Consider the following 21,334-nt stretch of genomic DNA (forward strand, 5'->3'; position numbering starts at 1 on the left):
CTCTGGGCAAGTCACTTAACCCTCCATTGCCCCATGTAAGCTGCATTGAGCCTGCCATGAGTGGGAAAGCGTGGGGTACAAATGTAACAAAAATAAAATAGATACTATTGGAGATTCTAGATGGAATGTTGCTACTATTGGAGATTCTACATGGAATGTTGCTATTCCGCTATTCCACTAGCAACATTCCATGTAGAAGCCTGCGCGGCCACATTGGTGATCTGCAAGGGCCGACTTCTATATGGAATGTTGCTAGTGGAATAGCAACATCCCATGTAGAATCTCAAATAGTAGCAACAGTGGAGGAGTGGCCTAGTGGTTAGGGTGGTGGACCTTGGTCCTGGGGAACTGAGTTTGATTCCCACTTCAGGCACAGGCAGCTCCTTGTGACTCTGGGCAAGTCACTTAACCCTCCATTGCCCCGTGTAAGCCGCATTGAGCCTGCCATGAGTGGGAAAGCGCGGGATACAAATGTAACAAAAAAAAACACTAGGCATCTACATGGATATATTAGGACAAATGTCCCAGACAGTGTGAGAATTCGCGGTTTTAACACCATGAACTCTCATCTACGCTTGTGTGTCTCTTTATTGCGATCAGGGAATATCTGGATCTTGGCTCCAAAATATTGTGCATTCATATGTCTAAAATACAGTTTAAAGATACTATTTCTGTCAAACTCAAGTGCGAATGTCACCAGGAGAGTCGTACGCTGGGTAATTACTTCCAATGAGCTTTCAAGGAACTCGGTTAAGTTCTGAATAATTTTATCCAAAATGCATGTCCACAAGGCAACAAACTTTCCTCAGTCATCTGAACTGACCTTCCACAGTACAGACAATAACTAATAGGTTTTCATGTTTTATCTGGTCAGCCTGACGAGCAATAAAGTTCCCGCTCTCAGCCTTACAATCCATTGTTAAGACTATGGGCCCCAATATTCAAAATGATTTAAACAGCCAGGAGAGGCTTTGAGTCCTGGCCATTTAAATCACCTGTCCGGGGCTAATGAGGCATTTTTGGCAACACTTCACCAGATCGAACCTTGGTTAGCGCCCAAAACCAAAACCAACTACTTTGGGGGCATTGCAGGGGCAGAATCAGCACTTAACTGGTTAAGGGGGTCTTTTACAAAGGCACACTAGTGTTTTTAGCATGGCTAAGGATTAGCGCATGCTAAAAACACTAGACATGCCAATAGGAATTTATGGGTATCTCTAGCATTTAGCGAACGCTTATTTATCGCATGTGGTAAAAACGCTAGCACACCTTTTTAAAAGACCCCCTAAGTCTCAACACTTAGGGTCCACGTTAGGACTCACCAACCAGGAAAGGGACCTAAGCGTCATTGTTGATGATACGTTGAAACCCTCTGCTCAGTGTGCTGCTGCGGCTAAGAAAGCAAATAGAATGTTAGGTATTATTAGGAAAGGGATGGAAAACAAAAATGAGGATGTTATAATGTCTTTGTATTGCTCCATGGTTTGACCGCACCTCAAATATTGTGTTCAATTCTGGTCGCCGCATCTCAAAAAAGACATAGTGGAATTAGAAAAGGTGCAGAGAAGGGCGACGAAAATGATAAAGGAGATGGGACAACTTCCCTATGAGGAAAGGCTAAAGCGGCTAGGGCTCTTCAGCTTGGAGAAAAGGCAACTGAGGGGAGATATGATAGAGGTCTATAAAATAATGAGTGGAGTTGAACGGGTAGATGTGAAGTGTCTGGTCACGCTTTCCAAAAATACTAGGGGACACGTGATGAAGCTACAATGTAGTAAATTTAAAACAAATCAGAGAAAATTTTTCTTCACTCAACATGTAATTAAACTCTGGAATTCATTGCCAGAGAATGTGGTAAAGGCGGTTAGCTTAGCGGAGTTTAAAGAAGGTTTGAATCATTTCTTATAAGAAAAAGTCCATAAGCCATTGTTAAGATGGACTTGTGAAAATCTACTGCTTATATCTAGGATAAGCAGCAAAAAATCTGTTTTTACTGTTTGGGGATCTTGCCAGATACTTGTGACCTGGATCGGCCACTGTTGGAAACAGGATGCTGGGCTTGATGGACCTTCGGTCTGTCCCAATATGGCAATACTTGTGTACTTTTACAAAGGCGTGCTAGCATTTTTAGCATGCTCTAGACATTAGATATGCCCATATATTACTATGTGTGTCTCTAGCGTTTAGCACATGCTAATAATTAGTGTGTGATATAAACCAGTGGCGTAGCCATGAGTGGGCCCAGGCCCACCTAGTAGCAGCACACCTATGATGTGGCTGGCAGGGATCCCCAAGCCCTACCAGCCAAAAACTCCCAACAACTGTCCCTCCTGCATACTTTTTAAATAGCAGATCTTCACCTGCAGCGAGCAGCAACTGAGACTTAGTGCTCGCCCTAGCCCCACAGCCTTTCTTCTGGAAACAGGAAGTTGCATCAGACGGAAGGCTGTGGGGCCAACATGACCAGTGCGTATTCACAGCCAGATTTTTGTAAAAATCTGCTATATAAAAGGTATGTGGGGGGGGGGGGGGGATGTTTGAGAGACCATATGGTATGCAGACGAGAGAGGGAAAGACCCAATCACTTGTGGGACAAGGCGGAGTTCTTCTGCCCAGCCATCTTGGGCCCAGGCCCACCCAAAATTGGGTGTCTGGCTACGCCCCTGCTATAAACACTAGCGTGCCTTTGTAAAAGACCCCCTTAACCAGTTACAGTTAACCACAGTCCTATCTTTAGGTGGTTCTTTATAGCCTCAAGTGCCAAATATTGCACAACAGTTTAACAACACAGTTCAGGAAATGTGTCATAATGCGAAATGAAACATTTATAATCTAACCTCATATGAACTTTTTCTCTCACAGGCTCCTCTTTCTATTGACAAAACGGTTTTTGCTCAGCTTTTTCCAGATGTGAGTGAGTTTTGGCTTTGTTACTATAAACTGTTAGCCTTAAACTTTTATAAAAAGAAAAGGTCCCCTATATGGCACAAAACAGTCAAAAGTCCTTCTATGACTGAGGCCCAGATGCACAAAACCTAACGAGCCCACAACTTGCGTTTTAAACTGGTTCCAGCCAGTTTAAAACGCAAGTAGTTCACCCCGGGCATGCACTAAGGGCATTTTCCCTGCCACGGTAGCAGGCAACGAAAACGGAATGCAAATGATTGAAAAGCCATTATAATGAGATGCACTACCGTTTTTCCGATTCCCTTACTGTAGGAACCCTAACGAGATGTCTGACCTCTTGTTAGGGCTCCTGTGAGGGAATTGGAAAGGAAAAGGGCCCCCAAAAAAGATAAAAAAAGAAAAAAAAAAAAAAACAGGGAGCGCATGTGAGGGGCGTCCTTTAAGGACGTACTCTCCCTGCGCTTCTGAGAGACGTCTTTTTTTTCGCATTTTTTTTTTAGCTCTGCCGGCGCTGGTGTTTTTTCCCCCCTTCTATTTTGTCTTCGCCGTCCCTCCACAGCAAAACTTTTTTGTTTTCCTGGTTGCCGGAGAATCGGGACGTCCCTTTAGATTAGGCTCCTCTTCCTGGTCTCTTCAGCCAATCAGAGCGCGTTTCGCTGACAACAGCCAGCTAAGCCCGCTTTGATTGGCTGAAGAGACCAGGAAGAGAAGCCTAATCTAAAGGGACATCCCGATTCTCCGACTCAGGTACCGAAGGACTAGAGAATGCAAGTGAGCTACAACGAGTAGCTCATTTGCATTCCCTATCGTTGATGCATTCCCGTTCCCTACCGATTCGCTGTGGAATCGGTAGGGAACGGGAATTACCAATGTCTTTAATGCATCTGGGCCTGAGGTCTGCAATGCCCTTTCTTTTGCTTAAAGCCTTCATAATGGCATTAACCCTGACAACTTTCTAACTCAGGGGACCTTTTACTAAGGTGCGCTAACGTTTTTAGGTCACGCTGAAAATCAGCTGGCACTAAATGCCGAGATGCCCATAGGAATGCCCTCCCGCGGGAGGTGGCGGAGATGAAAACCGTAACGGAATTCAAAAATGCGTGGGATAAACATAAAGGAATTCTGTTCAGAAAGAATGGATCCTCAGAAGCTTAGCGGAGATTGGGTGGCAGAGCCGGTGGCTGGGAGGCGGGGCTAGTGGCTGGGAGGCGGGGCTAGTACTGGGCAGACTTCTACGGTCTGTGCCCTGAAAATGGTAGATACAAATCAAGGTCAGGTATACATATAAAGTAGCACATATGAGTTTATCTTGTTGGGCAGACTGGATGGACCGTACAGGTCTTTTTGTGCCATCACCTACTGTTACTATAATGAGCATTTCAGCATTTAGCACCAGCTGATTTATAGCGTGAGCTAAAAACAATAACGCATCTCAGTAAAAGACCCCCTTAGGTATGCAGTGCTGTTTCCTTCAAGCCGCGTATACGTCTACACGTGCCCAATGCGCGCCAAAATGGAGTTAGCGCCCGGCTACTGCGCGGCTCTTGTGGTAATTTCATTTTTGGTGCGCATCCCATACGCACATCCCAAAAAAATTTATTTTTGGACGCGCGCCAAGTGGCATTTGAGGCACGTAGGTCATTACCGCCTGGTTACCACGTGAGACTTTACCGCTAGGTCAATGGCTGACGGTAAGGTCTCAGACCCAAAATGGACACGTGCCAATTTTGAATTTGCTGCACGTCCATTTTTGGCAAAAAAATTTTAAAAAGGCATTTTTTTGCAGATGCACTGAAAAATGCATCGGTGTGCACCCAAAACATGCGCCCACGCTACCAGAGGCCATTTTTCGGCGCACCTTAGTAAGGTCTGTAATTTCTTTTTATTCAAAGAATTTGTACCATGTATTAAGTTATGTCCAATAAAAAAGGTATCATCTTATTTTCTTTTCCATGTTTTATTTTGTTTGATTTCTATTGATTACCATGGTTTAAGAAAGTTGCACATGGCTTTTTAATTAACGATTCTAGAAGAGAGGAGGCCTGTTTTTGGCATCGACGTTTCAAAATCAGTCGGTAACTGAATAAATAATATTTTAGAAGAGGGAAAACCAAAGAAGTTTTTGTTTAAGTAAAATTTCAACAGTGTATGTTCATACACTAGACCATCCGAGATTGCTCAAGACCCCTGAGGCAGGCCTTAGGGCCGAAACACGTTCGTGTCGGGTCATTTTTGTTATACAATAAAGTGTTTTTTTGTATCCTTACTTGGTTTTTCCTCACTTTTTTTTGTTTCACGAAAAATAGATAAAATCTTTAAAAAGAAAATTTGTATTGATAGTAGAATTAAAATACAGGTAAATAAGGAAAAAAAATCCCAGTTGGGTTTTGCACCAGTACAGAGGCAAGCACAGGTTTTTAAAAAGTGATCATTTTCAGCCAGGTTTTTACATGAAGGATAAAGTGAGTCATTCTTAACCCTCCATTGTTTATTTGCTCCTCAAAAAAAAAAAAATGACAAAATTGTGGCCTCAATAATTTATTGGTGGCAATTTATATGTATAAATTTGCAAAAAATGGTCTGACTAGGGGTCCTTTTACTAAGGTGCGCCAAAAAATGGCCTGCACTTGTGTAGACGCGTGTAGGTTCATTTCTCAGTGCACCTGCAAAAAAGGCCCTTTTTTTGGACCATAAATGGACGTGCATCAAAATGAAAATTGGCGCGCGTCCATTTTGGGCCTGAGACCTTACCACCACCCATTGACTCAGCGGTAAGGTCTCACGTGTTAATCGGGCTGTAATCAGTGTGCGTACAATGCCGATTACAGCCTGGTTAGCGCCGTGTGCCGGAAAATGTCTGGCGCAGCTACTCAGTGCGCGTACAAAATGAAATTACCGCCAGGGCCTTGCGGTAGCCGGGCAGTAGTTCCAAATTGGTGTGCGTTGGGTGCACGTAGGTGCCTACGCAGCTCAGTAAAAGGGCCCCTTACATCTTAGAGGTTGAGAAAGCTGCTGGATTCATGCTGCTCATTTGGTCCACCTTAATATTTGTAAAATAACTGCTCACACCGCGTGAACCAGCAAATACATTTGCACTCTTGCAGGTCCTCATACATATTTTACCAAAAGCTCTTCATTCAGCCAAGCCTTCGGTAAAATATTACTGGAACTGAGCAGGGCCGCCGAGAAACTAGGCCAGGCCCAGGGCAAGGCCCCCCCCCCCCCCCCCCCACTGTCCCGCCTCCGCCCCCTGCTGCTGCCGCCCCCCACCGCTGCAGTCCACGATCTCACCTGCCTGCCTCCTCAGCCCCGGGCCCCTTTCATTCAAAGCAGCAGTCACACAGATTGTGTCTCTTCTGGCCTTCCCTCCCTGTGTCCCGCCCTCGCGGAAACCGGAAGTTACATCAGATGAGGGCGGGACACAGGGAGGGAAGGCCAGAAGAGACACGATCTGCGACTGCCGCTTTGAATGAAGGGGGCCCAGAGCCGAGGAGGCAGGCACGTAAGACCGGGCACTGCAGCACCGGCGGTCTAACCCTGGCGTCGGGACCCCCTTGGAGGCCCGAGCCTAGGGAATCTTGCCCCCATGCCCCTTCCCCCCTCGGTGGCCCTGGAACTGAGCATGTCCTAACCTGGACGTCTCAATTCTATTACTACTACTACTATTACTACTATTTAGCATTTCTGTAGCGCTACAAGGCGTACGCAGCGCTGCACAAACATAGAAGAAAGACAGTCCCTGCTCAAAGAGCTTACAATCTAATAGACAAAAAAATAAATAAAGTAAGCAAATCAAATCAATTAATGTGAACGGGAAGGAAGAGAGGAGGGTAGGTGGAGGCGAGTGGTTACAAGTGGTTACGAGTCAAAAGCAATGTTAAAGAGGTGGGCTTTCAGTCTAGATTTAAAGGTGGCCAAGGATGGGGCAAGACGTCGGGGCTCAGGAAGTTTATTCCAGGCGTAGGGTGCAGCGAGACAGAAGGCGCGAAGTCTGGAGTTGGCAGTAGTGGAGAAGGGAACAGATAAGAAGGATTTATCCATGGAGCGGAGTGCACGGGAAGGGGTGTAGGGAAGGACGAGTGTGGAGAGATACTGGGGAGCAGCAGAGTGAGTACATTTATAGGTTAGTAGAAGAAGTTTGAACAGGATGCGAAAACGGATAGGGAGCCAGTGAAGGGACTTGAGGAGAGGGGTAGTATGAGTAAAGCGACCCTGGCGGAAGATGAGACGGGCAGCAGAGTTTTGAACCGATTGGAGAGGGGAGAGGTGACTAAGTGGGAGGCCAGCAAGAAGCAGATTGCAGTAGTCTAGACGAGAGGTGACAAGGGTGTGGATGAGGGTTTTGGTAGAGTGCTCGGAAAGAAAGGGGCGGATTTTACGGATGTTGGCAATCTGCTGGATATGAGCAGAGAAGGAGAGAGAAGAGTCAAAGATGACCCCAAGGTTTCGAGCTGAGGAGACAGGGAGAATGAGAGAGCCATCAACAGAAATAGAAAACGGGGGGAGCGGGGAGGTGGGTTTGGGGGGGGGGGGGGGGGGGAAATGAGAAGCTCGGTTTTGGTCATATTTAATTTCAGGTGGCGTTGAGACATCCAGGCAGCAATGTCAGACATTCTATGGGCAATCGGCCTTAATAGTTTCAATTGAAAACCTACGTTGGGCTCAAAATACTTATTTTAAATGGGCCCCTACATTTAGAAGCTGAGCCACATTGTTACTGATTTATGGGGGGGGGGGGGGGGGTTCCCCCAAGAAAACTAACCAACAGGCGGCAAATATTTAAATTATGCTTTAAACACAACACAGGGAAAACGTCCTGTCGTGTTTGAATAATAAACTTGGTTTCTGTTTCCTTCTGTACCACAGTTAAAAACAAGGGTTGCTGATGAACTGATTGCAATCGTTTCCTCTTCTGGTGTCCCCGTAATGAAAATCGAGAATAAAATGGAAGAGTATTTCAATATGACTTTAGGGATCGCTACTAAGAATTCACGTTCTCCATTCTTAGTACTGGATGCTGTAAGTTTTGGAATAATAAGTGTTCAGTTTGACTATCAAGAATGTATGGCCTCTGTTCCATGGTAAACCACGGTAAAGCCGCAGGTTTTAAAAGTACTACATTTTACCACGGCTGCAGGAGCAAAACTTTTTTACTTTCCCACAGGATCAGTGAAAAGCCTTGCTCCCGCGGTTAAAAAAAAAAAGGATCCTGCGTCTCCTTCTTCCCTTCCCACCCCAACACACTGCTTCTTGCTTCCTACCTAGCAACGAAAAAGGTCCACCATAGGCCTGCTCCGGTGCCTTTCCTCCTCTGCCGGTGCCGCCTTCTGATGTAACTTCCTGTGTGACATAGGAGGGAAGGGCCCTGTGGGGGATATTTGGTGAAAATAAAATGCCTGACCCGCATGGGGGAAGGAGGGAGGGAGCTGAAGGGGACAGGTAGTGATGGAGAGAGAGAAAGAGACTGGACTGGAGGGGACAGGCAGCATTGTAGAGGGGGAGAGAGGGCTGGACTAAAGGGGACAGAGGCAGCGCTGGAGGGAGGAAGGGAGCTGAAGGAGACAGGTAGTGGTGGAGAGAGAGAGAGGGAGAGGACTGGACTGGAGGGGAGGGGACAGGCAGCACTGGAGAGAGAGGGGGAGGGAGGGCTGGATTGAAGGGGACAGGCAGCATTGTAGAGGTGGAGAGAGGGCTGGACTGAAGGGGTCAGTGCTGGAGGGAAGGAAGGCTGGAGCTGAAGGGACAGGTGCTGGTCCAAAGAGAGGGAGAGATGCTGCATGCGGATGGTATATGGACACAGAGGGGCAATGCTGGACATGGGGGAGAATAGCAAAATAGAAGGGAGATGCTGGACTTGGGGGACATAGGGACACAGAGTGGTGATGATGAACGCAGGGAGATGGACACAGGAGAAATGCAGGACAGGGAAGTATAGGGGATACAGAGAAGTGAGATGCTGAACATGGGGAAATATAGGTACACAGAGATGGAAGATGGATGCTGAGCATGAAGAAAGAGGACATGTCAAATGGGCAGGAGACCCTGGCAAGTGAATTGAGAAGAGAAAAGCTACGAGAATGGTAAGGGATTTGCGTTACAAGACGTATGAGGAGAGACTTGATGACCTGAACATGTATACCCTGGAGGAAAGGAGAAACAGGGGTGATATGATACAGACGTTCAAATATTTGAAAAGTATTAATCCGCAAACGAACCTTTTCCGGAGGTGCGAAGGCAGTAGAACGAGAGGACATGAAATGAGATTGAAGGGGGGCAGACTCAAGAGAAATGTCAGGAAGTATTTTTTCACGGAGAGAGTAGTGGATGCTTGGAATGCCCTCCCGCGGGAGGTGGTGGAAATGAAAACAGTAACAGAATTCAAACCCGCGTGGGATAAACATAAAGTAATCCTATTCAGAAGGAATGGATCCTAAGGAGCTTAGCCGAGATTGGGTGGCAGAGCCAGCCGGTGGTGGGAGGCGGGGATAGTGCTGGACAGACTTATACGGTCTGTGCCCTGAAGAGGACAGGTACAAATGAAAGTAGGGTATACACAAAAAGTAGCACATATGAGTTTGTCTTGTTGGGCAGACTGGATGGACCGTGCAGGTCTTTTTCTGCCGTCATTTACTATGTTACTATGAGAGAGGGAAACAGAAACCAGAGCCTGGGACCAACATGATTTTGAAAAATAAAAATGACCAGACAACAAAAGATAAAAAAAAAAAATAAAAAAAAAATATATATATATATATATATTCTATCTTGTGATTAGAATATGTCAGATTTGAAATGTGTATGCTGCCAGAGCTGGAGTTAGGCATGTCTGGGGCCCACCCAGCAACGCCTTCTTCAGCTTCCAGCAGGCTTAGAGCTCTCTCTGGCCATGGAGCAGTTGTCCTAGTTGCACCCTCCCCCCCCCCCCCCCCACACACACACACACCATCCCTGGAGGAAATGCCATGCTAACCCAGCAGTAACCGGACAGCCTGCGGGGCTGTCCGATTACCACCGGGTAAGCCCCCAGCACTGAAAAAAATATATACTTTTTTTAATCTTTATAAGTTTTTTAGAATAATACAATAATAATAATATTAATACGCATATGTGTAAGAAATGAACAAGCTCCATATGGTGTATCCAATTAATCAAACATTTTCAAAGACTAAAATAAAAGCAACAAACCAAAAACAAAAAGCAAAAAAAAAAAAAAAGTAGCAGTAGGTTAACAGAGAATAAAGCAGAACAGTATGTGCAAATGATTAAAAGGAGTTGATTTTACCTAATAAAGTTACACGCAAATATCACTTAACATAGTTGTCTAGCAATGACCATGTTTTACGGAAGGACAAAAATATTTTTTCAGCCTGGAAATGGTGTGTGGTGTGGGCAGACTAGCCCGGTGATAGAGCCGAATTGGTGCACGTGAAGCCCTTTGTACCCTCCTCTCACCTAGCAACACCCATTCTGTTGGAATATCAACACCCACTCTGTCAGACAGACAGTCAAAGTAATGCTTTGATGTTTCTCTTATATATACTATCTGCTACCTCATTTGCTTATTTCCGATCTGAGGAAGAAGGGCAACCTTCGAAAGCTAATCAAGAAATGTATTAAGTTATGTCCAATAAAAAAAGGTATCATCTTATTTTCTTTTCCATGTTTTATTTGGTTTGATTTCTATAGATTCTACATGGAATGTTGCTATTCCACTAGCAACATTCCATGTAGAAGTCGGCCCTTGTAGATCACCAATGTGGCCGCGCAGGCTTCTGCTTCTGTGAGTCTGACGTCCTGCACGTACGTGCAGGACGTCAGACTCACAGAAACAGAAGCCTGCGCAGCCTTCTACATGGAATGTTGCTAGTGGAATAGCAACATTCCATGTAGAATCTCCAATAGTAGCAACATTCCATGTAGAATCTCCAATGGTATCTATTTTACTGTCATAGTAATGCTTGAATGTTTTCACTTATATACACTGTCAGCTAGCACATTTGCTTATTTCCGATCTGAGGAAGAAGGGCAACCTTCGAAAGCTAATCAAGAAATGTATTAAGTTATGTCCAATAAAAAAAGGTATCATCTTATTTTCTTTTCCATGTTTTATTTTGTTTGATTTCTATTGATAACCACATAATAGTTGAAACCTGATCACTGACAAATTATCCATCTCCAGCTTGCGTCTAGGACCGACGGCATCTTCCCAACCTTTCAGCTTCTTCCCGAGATTACGGTTAGATTGCTTTAAGAACTCTCAAGCATTGATTGGTTGATTTGTTATCAAACAAATTCTAAATTCTTGGCTTTGGACTTTTCTGAAACATGCAACAGAAAATATTTTCAAAATGCATTGTGACATTTGTTTTTCATTATTAATGCAGCTATGTGACAGTAGCCAGCTCTGATTGCCCTATTTGCTTGTTCCAGATTGCCTCTTTGAATGCTGAAGCTAAAATACAGAATTTAAGGCTCTGTAATGACTTACAGTCGCTGAGGTATGATGTTTAATTGCATTTTTTTAAACCTGGAAATGTTTCCTTCTGTTGCTTTGGGCTTCAAGTTCAATAGAAGCGGACCTTTGCTGGTATATGGCAATACTTGCCCGGTTCGTGGTCTAAGGACCCAAACTGCTGTTCTCTCAGGAGCCAGCTGATGTGGAACCTAAGGGTCCCTTTTACAAGCCCAACGCAGACTTACCGCGTGCTAATCTGGAGCTACTGCCGGCCCAACGCTGGCACAGGTGGTAATTCCAGCCCCAGCGTGCGCCATTTCTCACGCTAGGGAAAATAGGGCCACATTTGTTAGCATGGCACTAACCCGGCGGTAATCGGGCAATGCCGCACGCTACCCGGTTACTGCCGGATGAGCGTGGCAGCCCTTACCGCCAACTCGACGGGTGCTCCCCCTGCATGGCCATGAGGTAAGTGAAATCTTACTACTACTACAAATCATTTCTACAGCGCTACCAGTCGTACGCAGCGCTTCACAATTGAACATGAAGAAAAGATGGTCAGTCCCTGCTCAAAAGAGCTTACAATCTAAATCAGGACAGACAGACAGGACCAATAAGGATAAGGGTAGAAGGACACATAGGAATGATTCTAAATGGAATGTTGCTACTATTGGAGATTCTACATGGAATGTTAATGTTACTATTCCGCTAGCAGCATTCCATGTAGAAGCCTGCCCTTGCAGATCAGCTACACGGCCGCGCAGGCTTCTGTTTCTGTGAGTCTGACATCCTGCACGTACGTGCAGGATGTCAGACTCACAGAAACAGAAGCCTGCACAGCCACGTTGGTGATCTGCAAGGGCAGGCTTCTACTACTGCTACTACTACTACTACTATAAATCATTTCTATAGCACTACCAGTCGTATGCAGCGCTTCACAATTGAACATGAAGAAAAGACAGTCCCTGCTCAAAAGAGCTTACAATCTAAGTCAGGACAGACAGACAGGACCAACAAGGATAAGGGTAGAAGGACACATAGGAATGATTCTAAATGGAATGTTGCTACTATTGGAGATTCTACATGGAATGTTAATGTTACTATTCCGCTAGCAGCATTCCATGTAGAAGCCTGCCCTTGCAGATCAGCTACACGGCCGCGCAGGCTTCTGTTTCTGTGAGTCTGACGTCCTGCAAGGGCAGGCTTCTACTACTACTACTACTATAAATCATTTCTATAGCGCTACCAGTCGTACGCAGCACTTCACAATTGAACATGAAGAAAAGACAGTCCCTGCGCAAAAGAGCTTGCAATCTAAATCAGGCCAGACAGACAGGACCAATAAGGATAAGGGTACAAGGACACATAGGAATGATTCTAAATGGAATGTTGCTACTATTGGAGATTCTGTTGCTACTATTTGAGATTCTACATGGAATGTTGCTATTCCACTAGCAACATTCCATGTAGAGGCCTGCCCTTGCAGATCAGCAATGCGGCCGCGCAGGCTTCTGTTTCTGTGAGTCTGACGTCCTGCACGTACGTGCAGGATGTCAGACTCACAGAAACAGAAGCCTGCGCGGCCGCGTTGCTGATCTGCAAGGGCAGGCTTCTACTACTGCTACTACTACTACTATAAATCATTTCTATAGCGCTACCAGTCGTACGCAGCGCTTCACAATTGAACATGAAGAAAAGACAGTCCCTGCTCAAAAGAGCTCACAATCTAAGTCAGGACAGACAGACAGACAGGCCAAATGAGGGATAAGGGTAGGAGACACAGATAGGACACATAAGAAAAGGGGACTTATAGGTCAATAAGAGGAGCTTATTACTCTGCTGCCCCTCACTACCTCTCCACCCTCATCTCTCCCTACACTCTACTACTATTTAGCATTTCTATAGCGCTACAAGGCGTACGCAGCGCTGCACAAACATAGAAGAAAGACAGTCCCTGCTCAAAGAGCTTACAATCTAATAGACAAAAAATAAATAAAGTAAGCAAATCAAATCAATTAATGTGAACGGAAAGGAAGAGAGGAGGGTAGGTGGAGGCGAGTGGTTACAAGTGGTTACGAGTCAAAAGCAATGTTAAAGAGCTGGGCTTTCACTCCTTCCCTAGAACTCCGTTCACTAGGCAAATCTCTCCTAGTTGCGCCCTTCTCCTCCATCGCTAACTCCAGACTCCGCTCCTTCTGTCTCGCCGCACCTTATGCCTGGAATGGGCTTCCTGAGCCATTACGTCTAGCTCCATCCCTGGCCGCCTTCAAATCCGGGCTAAAGGCCTTCCTGTTTGATGCTGCTTTCGACTCCTGACTTGTCACTTTTATCTTATCCTTATGTGTCCGTCTGTCTGTCCTTCCCTTATCCTTTTTGGTCCTGTCTGTCTGTCCTGATTTAGATTGTAAGCTCTTTTGAGCAGGGACTGTCTTTTCTTAATGTTCAATTGTGAAGCACTGCGTACGACTGGTAGCGCTATAAAAATGATTTATAGTAGTAGTAGAAGCCTGCCCTTGCAGATCAGCAACGCGGCCGCGCAGGCTTCTGTTTCTGTGAGTCTGACGTCCTGCACGTACGTGCAGGACGTCAGACTCACAGAAACAGAAGCCTGCGCGGCCGCGTTGCTGATCTGCAAGGGCAGGCTTCTACATGGAATGCTGCTAGCGGAATAGCAACATTAACATTCCATGTAGAATCTCAAATAGTAGCAACATTCCATTTAGAATCATTCCTATGTGTCTTTCTACCCTTATCCTTATTGGTCCTGTCTGTTTGTCCTGATTTAGATTGTAAGCTCTTTTGAGCAGGGACTGTCTTTCGTCTTCATGTTTAATTGTAAAGCGCTGCGTACGACTGGTAGCACTATAGAAGTGATTTATAGTAGTAGTAGTAAAGGGGACTATTGAAGAGAGGAAGACAAGATAAAGGTTACGAGCAGGTGACAAGTTAGGAGTTAAAAGCAGCATCAAACAGGTGGGCCTTTAGCCCGGATTTGAAAGCGGCCAGGGATGGAGCTTGACATAGCGGCTCAGGAAGTCTATTCCAGGCATAAGGTACGGCAAGATAAAAGGAACGGAGTCTGGAGTTAGCGATGGAGGAGAAGTGAAATCGTACCCCATGGCCATGCTTTTTTCGGCCTTTTTACCCGCCGAGGTAAAAAGGACCTCAGTGTGCAGCAAAAACAGCCCCCCTGCAGGGCCCTTGCCGCAGCTTGGTAAAAGGAGCCCTACATTTGACCACTAGGTGGAGCTGTTCAACAATAGCTGACTCCCTCCACTTGCCCTAACCAAGGCTCCTGGTAGACCTGAGTAAAGGAAGCTCTGGCCCAAGAAACAAACCAATGACAGATTGCAGCACCTGCCCGCTTTCTATCCCTGTCTTTCCCTACTAAACAATAAGTTACTCCTCCACTTTTTGTTTTCAGCAGTGTTGATCGGTCAGTCTGACCTATCTAATTGAATTTCATTCCTTACTTTGGAGCAAAACATTCCTCAAGAGCAGATATGGCGACTGTGGAGCGATACACAAGGCTTGGCTTAGAAAATGCCCTTGATGATGTCTGAGTGGAAGTTCTGGGGAAAGACCCAGAAACGTAGAATGACATCATACTCTGTGCAAGGATCAAAAGAGAAAGGCATAACAGGGGCGTGGTTAAGGGGGCAGGGGCCTGGGCCCCCGCAAATTTTATCCAGGCCCCTGGTTTGGCTGGTGGGTGTCCCCAACCCCTGCCAGCCGAAACCTTCTTCAGTGCGGTCTCTGGCGCAGCCGCATTCACTGTCCCGTTGGTGGCCGTGACCACCCTCAGACTTACCCTGTTTCTAGGAGTCAGTGTCTGTGCTGGCTTCTGCTTGTCTCTGTGTCTGTGTCTGTCTTAGGTGCTCTCTGGCTCTGTGTGCTGATTGCCCTACTGAACCTCACCTGTGTGGGCTATGCCTCTTCCAAGATGGCTGCCGCCTCTTCGTCTCTGCCAGTATCCAAGATGGCTCCCGCTGTTACTTTCTATGGGATGCCTGCTCTGAGTGTCAAGCCTCTGTTTGGTTGCAAGGTAATTGCTGCACCTGTGGCTCTGGTGTTGAGGGCTTTATTAATCACTTGGAGACTACAGTCCTGGCCTTTGCATCTGATGGGATCTGATCTCATCTGATCTCACCTCATCTAATCTCATCTAAAGGTCCTGCTGTATAGAGTGTTCTGTACACAGTTTCAGTGTTTGCTCTGAGTGAGTTTCTATGTTTGTGTATACTAGCTAGCTTAGGCACCGTGTGGCTTGTAGCCTGTGTATAGCTTTGCTAGTGTTCTATGTTTGTTCAGACTAGCTAGCTTAGGCACAGTGTGGCTTGTAGCCTGTGCATAGCTCTGCTAGTTCTCTGTGTTGTTTCTAGTGTATGACTAGTTAGCTTAGGCACCGTCTGGCTTGTAGCCTGTGCATAGCTCTACTAGTTCTCTGTGTTTGTTTCCAGTGTATGACTAGTTAGCTTAGGCACCGTCTGGCTTGTTGCCTGTGCATAGCTTTACTAGTTCTCTGTTTGTTTCCAGTGTATGACTAGTTAGCTTAGGCACCGTCTGGCTTGTTGCCTGTGCATAGCTTTACTAGTTCTCTGTGTTTGTTTCCAGTGTATGACTAGTTAGCTTAGGCACCGTCTGGCTTGTTGCCTGTGCATAGCTTTACTAGTTCTCTGTGTTTGTTTCCAGTGTATGACTAGTTAGCTTAGGCACCGTCTGGCTTGTTGCCTGTGCATAGCTTTACTAGTTCTCTGTGTTTGTTTCCAGTGTATGACTAGTTAGCTTAGGCACCGTCTGGCTTGTTGCCTGTGCATAGCTTTACTAGTTCTCTGTGTTTGTTTCCAGTGTATGACTAGTTAGCTTAGGCACCGTCTGGCTTGTTGCCTGTGCATAGCTTTACTAGTTCTCTGTGTTTGTTTCCAGTGTATGACTAGTTAGCTTAGGCACCGTCTGGCTTGTTGCCTGTGCATAGCTTTACTAGTTCTCTGTGTTTGTTTCCAGTGTATGACTAGTTAGCTTAGGCACCGTCTGGCTTGTTGCCTGTGCATAGCTTTACTAGTTCTCTGTGTTTGTTTCCAGTGTATGACTAGTTAGCTTAGGCACCGTCTGGCTTGTTGCCTGTGCATAGCTTTACTAGTTCTCTGTGTTTGTTTCCAGTGTATGACTAGTTAGCTTAGGCACCGTCTGGCTTGTTGCCTGTGCATAGCTTTACTAGTTCTCTGTGTTTGTTTCCAGTGTATGACTAGTTAGCTTAGGCACCGTCTGGCTTGTTGCCTGTGCATAGCTTTACTAGTTCTCTGTGTTTGTTTCCAGTGTATGACTAGTTAGCTTAGGCACCGTCTGGCTTGTTGCCTGTGCATAGCTTTACTAGTTCTCTGTGTTTGTTTCCAGTGTATGACTAGTTAGCTTAGGCACCGTCTGGCTTGTTGCCTGTGCATAGCTTTACTAGTTCTCTGTGTTTGTTTCCAGTGTATGACTAGTTAGCTTAGGCACCGTCTGGCTTGTTGCCTGTGCATAGCTTTACTAGTTCTCTGTGTTTGTTTCCAGTGTATGACTAGTTAGCTTAGGCACCGTCTGGCTTGTTGCCTGTGCATAGCTTTACTAGTTCTCTGTGTTTGTTTCCAGTGTATGACTAGTTAGCTTAGGCACCGTCTGGCTTGTTGCCTGTGCATAGCTTTACTAGTTCTCTGTGTTTGTTTCCAGTGTATGACTAGTTAGCTTAGGCACCGTCTGGCTTGTTGCCTGTGCATAGCTTTACTAGTTCTCTGTGTTTGTTTCCAGTGTATGACTAGTTAGCTTAGGCACCGTCTGGCTTGTTGCCTGTGCATAGCTTTACTAGTTCTCTGTGTTTGTTTCCAGTGTATGACTAGTTAGCTTAGGCACCGTCTGGCTTGTTGCCTGTGCATAGCTTTACTAGTTCTCTGTGTTTGTTTCCAGTGTATGACTAGTTAGCTTAGGCACCGTCTGGCTTGTTGCCTGTGCATAGCTTTACTAGTTCTCTGTGTTTGTTTCCAGTGTATGACTAGTTAGCTTAGGCACCGTCTGGCTTGTTGCCTGTGCATAGCTTTACTAGTTCTCTGTGTTTGTTTCCAGTGCATGACTAGTAGCTTAGGCACCGTCTGGCTGGTAGCCTGTGCATAGCTCTGCTAGTTCTCTGTGTTTGTTTCCAGTGATAGACTAGCCAGCTTAGGCACCGTGTGGCTTGTAGCCTGTGCATAGCTCTACTAGTTCACTGTGGTTGTTTAGTGTTAGACTGGCCGCCCTTGCTAGTCACTATCCCGAGACTGTGTTCCGTTCAGCTAGCCGTCCTGCTAGCCCTCCTGCGGAGACAGTGACTTCTGCTAGCCGTCCTGCTAGCCACCTCCAGAGACTGTGTTCCGTTCAGCTAGCCGTCCTGCTAGCCCTCCTGCGGAGACAGTGACTTCTGCTAGCCGTCCTGCTAGCCACCTCCAGAGACTGTGTTCCGTTCAGCTAGCCGTCCTGCTAGCCCTCCTGCGGAGACAGTGACTTCAGCTAGCCGTCCTGCTAGCCACCTCCAGAGACAGTGTTGCATCTCCTGCTAGCCGTCCTGCTAGCTATTTCCAAGGCTGTGTTTGTTCCTGTTGTCAGCTAGCCGTCCTGCTAGCTATTTCCAAGACTGTGTTTGTTCCTGTTGTCAGCTAGCCGTCCTGCTAGCTATTTCCAAGGCTGTGTTTGTTCCTGTTGTCAGCTAGCCGTCCTGCTAGCTATTTCCAAGGCTGTGTTTGTTCCTGTTGTCAGCTAGCCGTCCTGCTAGCTATTTCCAAGACTGTGTTTGTTCCTGTTGTCAGCTAGCCGTCCTGCTAGCTATTTCCAAGGCTGTGTTTGTTCCTGTTGTCAGCTAGCCGTCCTGCTAGCTATTTCCAAGACTGTGTTTGTTCCTGTTGTCAGCTAGCCGTCTTGCTAGCTATTTCCAAGACTGGGTATGTTCCTGTTGTCAGCTAGCCGTCCTGCTAGCTATTTCCAAGACTGTGTATGTTCCTGTTGTCAGCTAGCCGTCCTGCTAGCCACCTCCAGAGACAGTGTTGAATCCTGCCGACTGCCAGAACCCGGACAGACCCTGCTTGTCTGCCTTGCCTTCGCCTAGGTGCCAGGGGGCACCCCTGGACCTTCATTCCTGCTGTTCCTGTAAGTCCTACCGGCTGCCAGAACCTGAGGGCTCAACCCGAGGGGGAAGGCAGTCAAGTGTAGGTGAAGCCTAGGTCCAGGGTGTTCCAGTTCCGCGGGTTCCGCTCCAGTGTGTTCCAGTCCAGCGGGTTTCACTCCTGTATGTTTCAGTCCAGTGGGGCCACTCCAGTGTGTCCAGTCCAGTGGGCCCCACTCCAGTGCGCACCCGTCCGGTGCGTTCCAGTTCCGAGTGTTCCGGTGTAGAACTCCAGTCCGGAGTTTCCGGTCCAGTCTTATCTCCTCTCTACCTGGAAGGTGATCTTGCCTAAAGGACTCACAAACCCCGCGCTCCCGGGGAAGAAGCCTGAAGGTATGCCAAGGTCCTCGAGAGCGCGGCAAGCGCGAGAGGCGCGACATTCACTGCCTGCCCCCTGCTCTTCTTTTTTCTTGCTGCTGTGCACGCTGACGCTCAGCGGTCTCCAGCGCAGCCACATTCTCTGCCTGCCCCCTGCTCTTCTTTCTTCTTGCTCCTCCTGTGCACGCTGACGCATAGTTAACTGTGGTTACCTTGCAGCCTTACTTTCTTGAGATTCAGTGACCAGAATTGCAGAGAGTACTCGAGGTGCGGTCGCCCCATGGAGTGATACAAACTCAATCTCATTTGATTTTTTCCATTCCTTTCCTAATAATTCCTAACATTCTATTTGCTTTCTTAGCAGCCACTGCACATCGAGCAGAAGGTTTCAGTGTATCATCAACAACAACGCCGCGATCCCTTTCTCGGTCGGTGACTCCTAACATGGAACCTTGCATTACGTATCTATAGTTCGGGTTCCTCTTTACCACTTGCATCACTTTGCACTTGCTCACATTAAACATCATCTGCCATTTAGATGCCCAGTCTCGTAAGGTCCTCTTGCAATTTTTCACAATCCTCTTGTGATTTAACAACTTTGAATAACTTTTTGTGTTCAGCAGAAGGCGAGCAGCAATTCTTAAATCGAGCTTAAATTTTTTAATCACGATTATAGGCAATAATCGCAATTAACATGTAAACCTGGTTATTATGGTTTGTTGATTTTGAATGTGAGATTCTTGGTTTCATGATTTTGATATTCACTATCCATCATACGTTTTATAGTTAAGTTTGTGCCCCTTATGCAGCTCATATATGGTGAAACACGGCTGAGTCGGGTGTTGTTTTAACTTGATCTACCAAAAAACACTCCTAAAGATTTTATCTACTTGTTCACCGTGTCTGCTTCTACAATTCCCTTCCTTTAAGATTTAGCAGACCACTTGCCTACCTGTTTCTTGGCACCTAATACCTTTGCATCAGCCCAGTGGACTACACTTAACATCCCAAATCTTAGACATTTCAAATTTTTTTTAGTAGCCAAGCCCTAATGTAGGGATTTCTTTACCTGTCTAACTTATATCAAATGAACTAGTAGGAAAAGAATTTATACATTTGACCAGTGGCGTTCCTAGGGGGGCGGACACCTGGGGCGGCACCCCGCCCCCTGGGTGCAGCGCCCTCCCCCCCAACGATGCAGCGCGGACCCCCTCCCCCGGCAAAAGACCCCTCCCCCCGCAAAAGAGCCCCCCCGGGTGCATGCCGCTGGGGGGGGGGGGTGCCGCAGCGTGCGCCTGCTGCGAGTTTACTAACTTTGCTCGTTCGCTGCAGCTCCCTCTGCCCCGGAACAGGAAGTAACCTGTTCCGGGGCAGAGGCACTGTTGCCAGGTGGAAAATTTTTTTCCCACCCAATCCAGCGTAAAAACAGCCCAAAACCCGCCCAAACTCAAACCCCGCCCCTGACACCCCCACCCCCGCGTCATCAACCCCGCCCCCGCAGTCATCAACCCTGCCCCCACCGTCATCGGCCCCGCCTCCCCCGTCACCGGCCCCGCCCAGAACGTCAGTAACCCCGCCCAAAACGTCATGTAACCCCGCCCAAAACGTCACTAACCCCGCCCCCCGCGGCCGAAAAAACCGCCGGAAAACAGCCCAAAATAAAAAAAAAAAGCCCAAAAAACCGCAACCCGCCGCGGGCAAAAATTTCCCGCGGCGGGTCGCGGAAAACCGCCCAATTGGGCGGTAAAACCGCCCACCTGGCAACACTGGGCAGAGGGAGCTGCAGCGAATGAGAGAAGTTAGCGAACTCTCGCAGCAGGCGCGCGCCGCGGCACCCCCCAGCGGCGTGCACCCAGGGCAGACCGCCCCCACCGCCCCCCCTTGGTACGCCACTGCATTTGACAGTACACCAACATTTACCTTTAACTCTTTCATCTGTGTTCTTTTTTTCAGTGAATCCAACTTGAAACTTGTGTACAGCGATTCATCAGTGTACTGTAATTGTAAACATGTAAGTGCAGAATTTCTCTGATGTGGAAGACGTTTTATGAAGAAAATGCAGCAATTCAAGTCACTGGACTCCAGGAATACCATCTAGATTGATTTTATTTACGTATTATAAAACTTATGTCCCACCTAATATCCACATTTCACAGGCCGCATTATAAATGTTCTGGATTTCCAAATGTTGCATAAAATGTTGGGGCCCGATATTTCACAGTGCTTGCCTACTGTATCCATGACCTGAGCAGGATTCCTCCACAAGTAGGCCTCAATCATCCGTCCACTTTTATTTCGATAAATGAGCTTTTGGCCTCAGCTGGGGAGTGAAGACGACTAAGGAAGGCAACAGCAAACCACCTCACTAAGGGGTTCTATTCAGGGGCGTAGCCAGACCTCACGGTGGGAGGGGGCCAGAGCCCGAGGTTGGGGGCACACTTTGAGTGCCGCTCCGCCGCCCCCCTCACAAACAAATACCTTTGCTGGCA

General features: G+C 46.9%; 1 protein-coding gene across 1 annotated transcript in view; it reads left to right on the plus strand.

The window, feature by feature from the left end:
- Nucleotides 1-21,334, plus strand: part of LOC115476900 — a 43,957-nt gene that overhangs the window by 4,800 nt on the left and 17,823 nt on the right. The window contains exons 3-6 of the mRNA XM_030213474.1: nt 2,863-2,910; nt 7,774-7,926; nt 11,338-11,405; nt 20,799-20,856. Of these exons, the coding sequence (XP_030069334.1) occupies nt 2,863-2,910; nt 7,774-7,926; nt 11,338-11,405; nt 20,799-20,856 (327 nt within the window). The remainder of the gene's footprint in view (nt 1-2,862; nt 2,911-7,773; nt 7,927-11,337; nt 11,406-20,798; nt 20,857-21,334) is intronic.

The sequence above is a fragment of the Microcaecilia unicolor genome, chromosome 8 (assembly GCF_901765095.1).
Source record: "Microcaecilia unicolor chromosome 8, aMicUni1.1, whole genome shotgun sequence".
NCBI classification, from domain to species: Eukaryota; Metazoa; Chordata; class Amphibia; order Gymnophiona; family Siphonopidae; genus Microcaecilia; species Microcaecilia unicolor.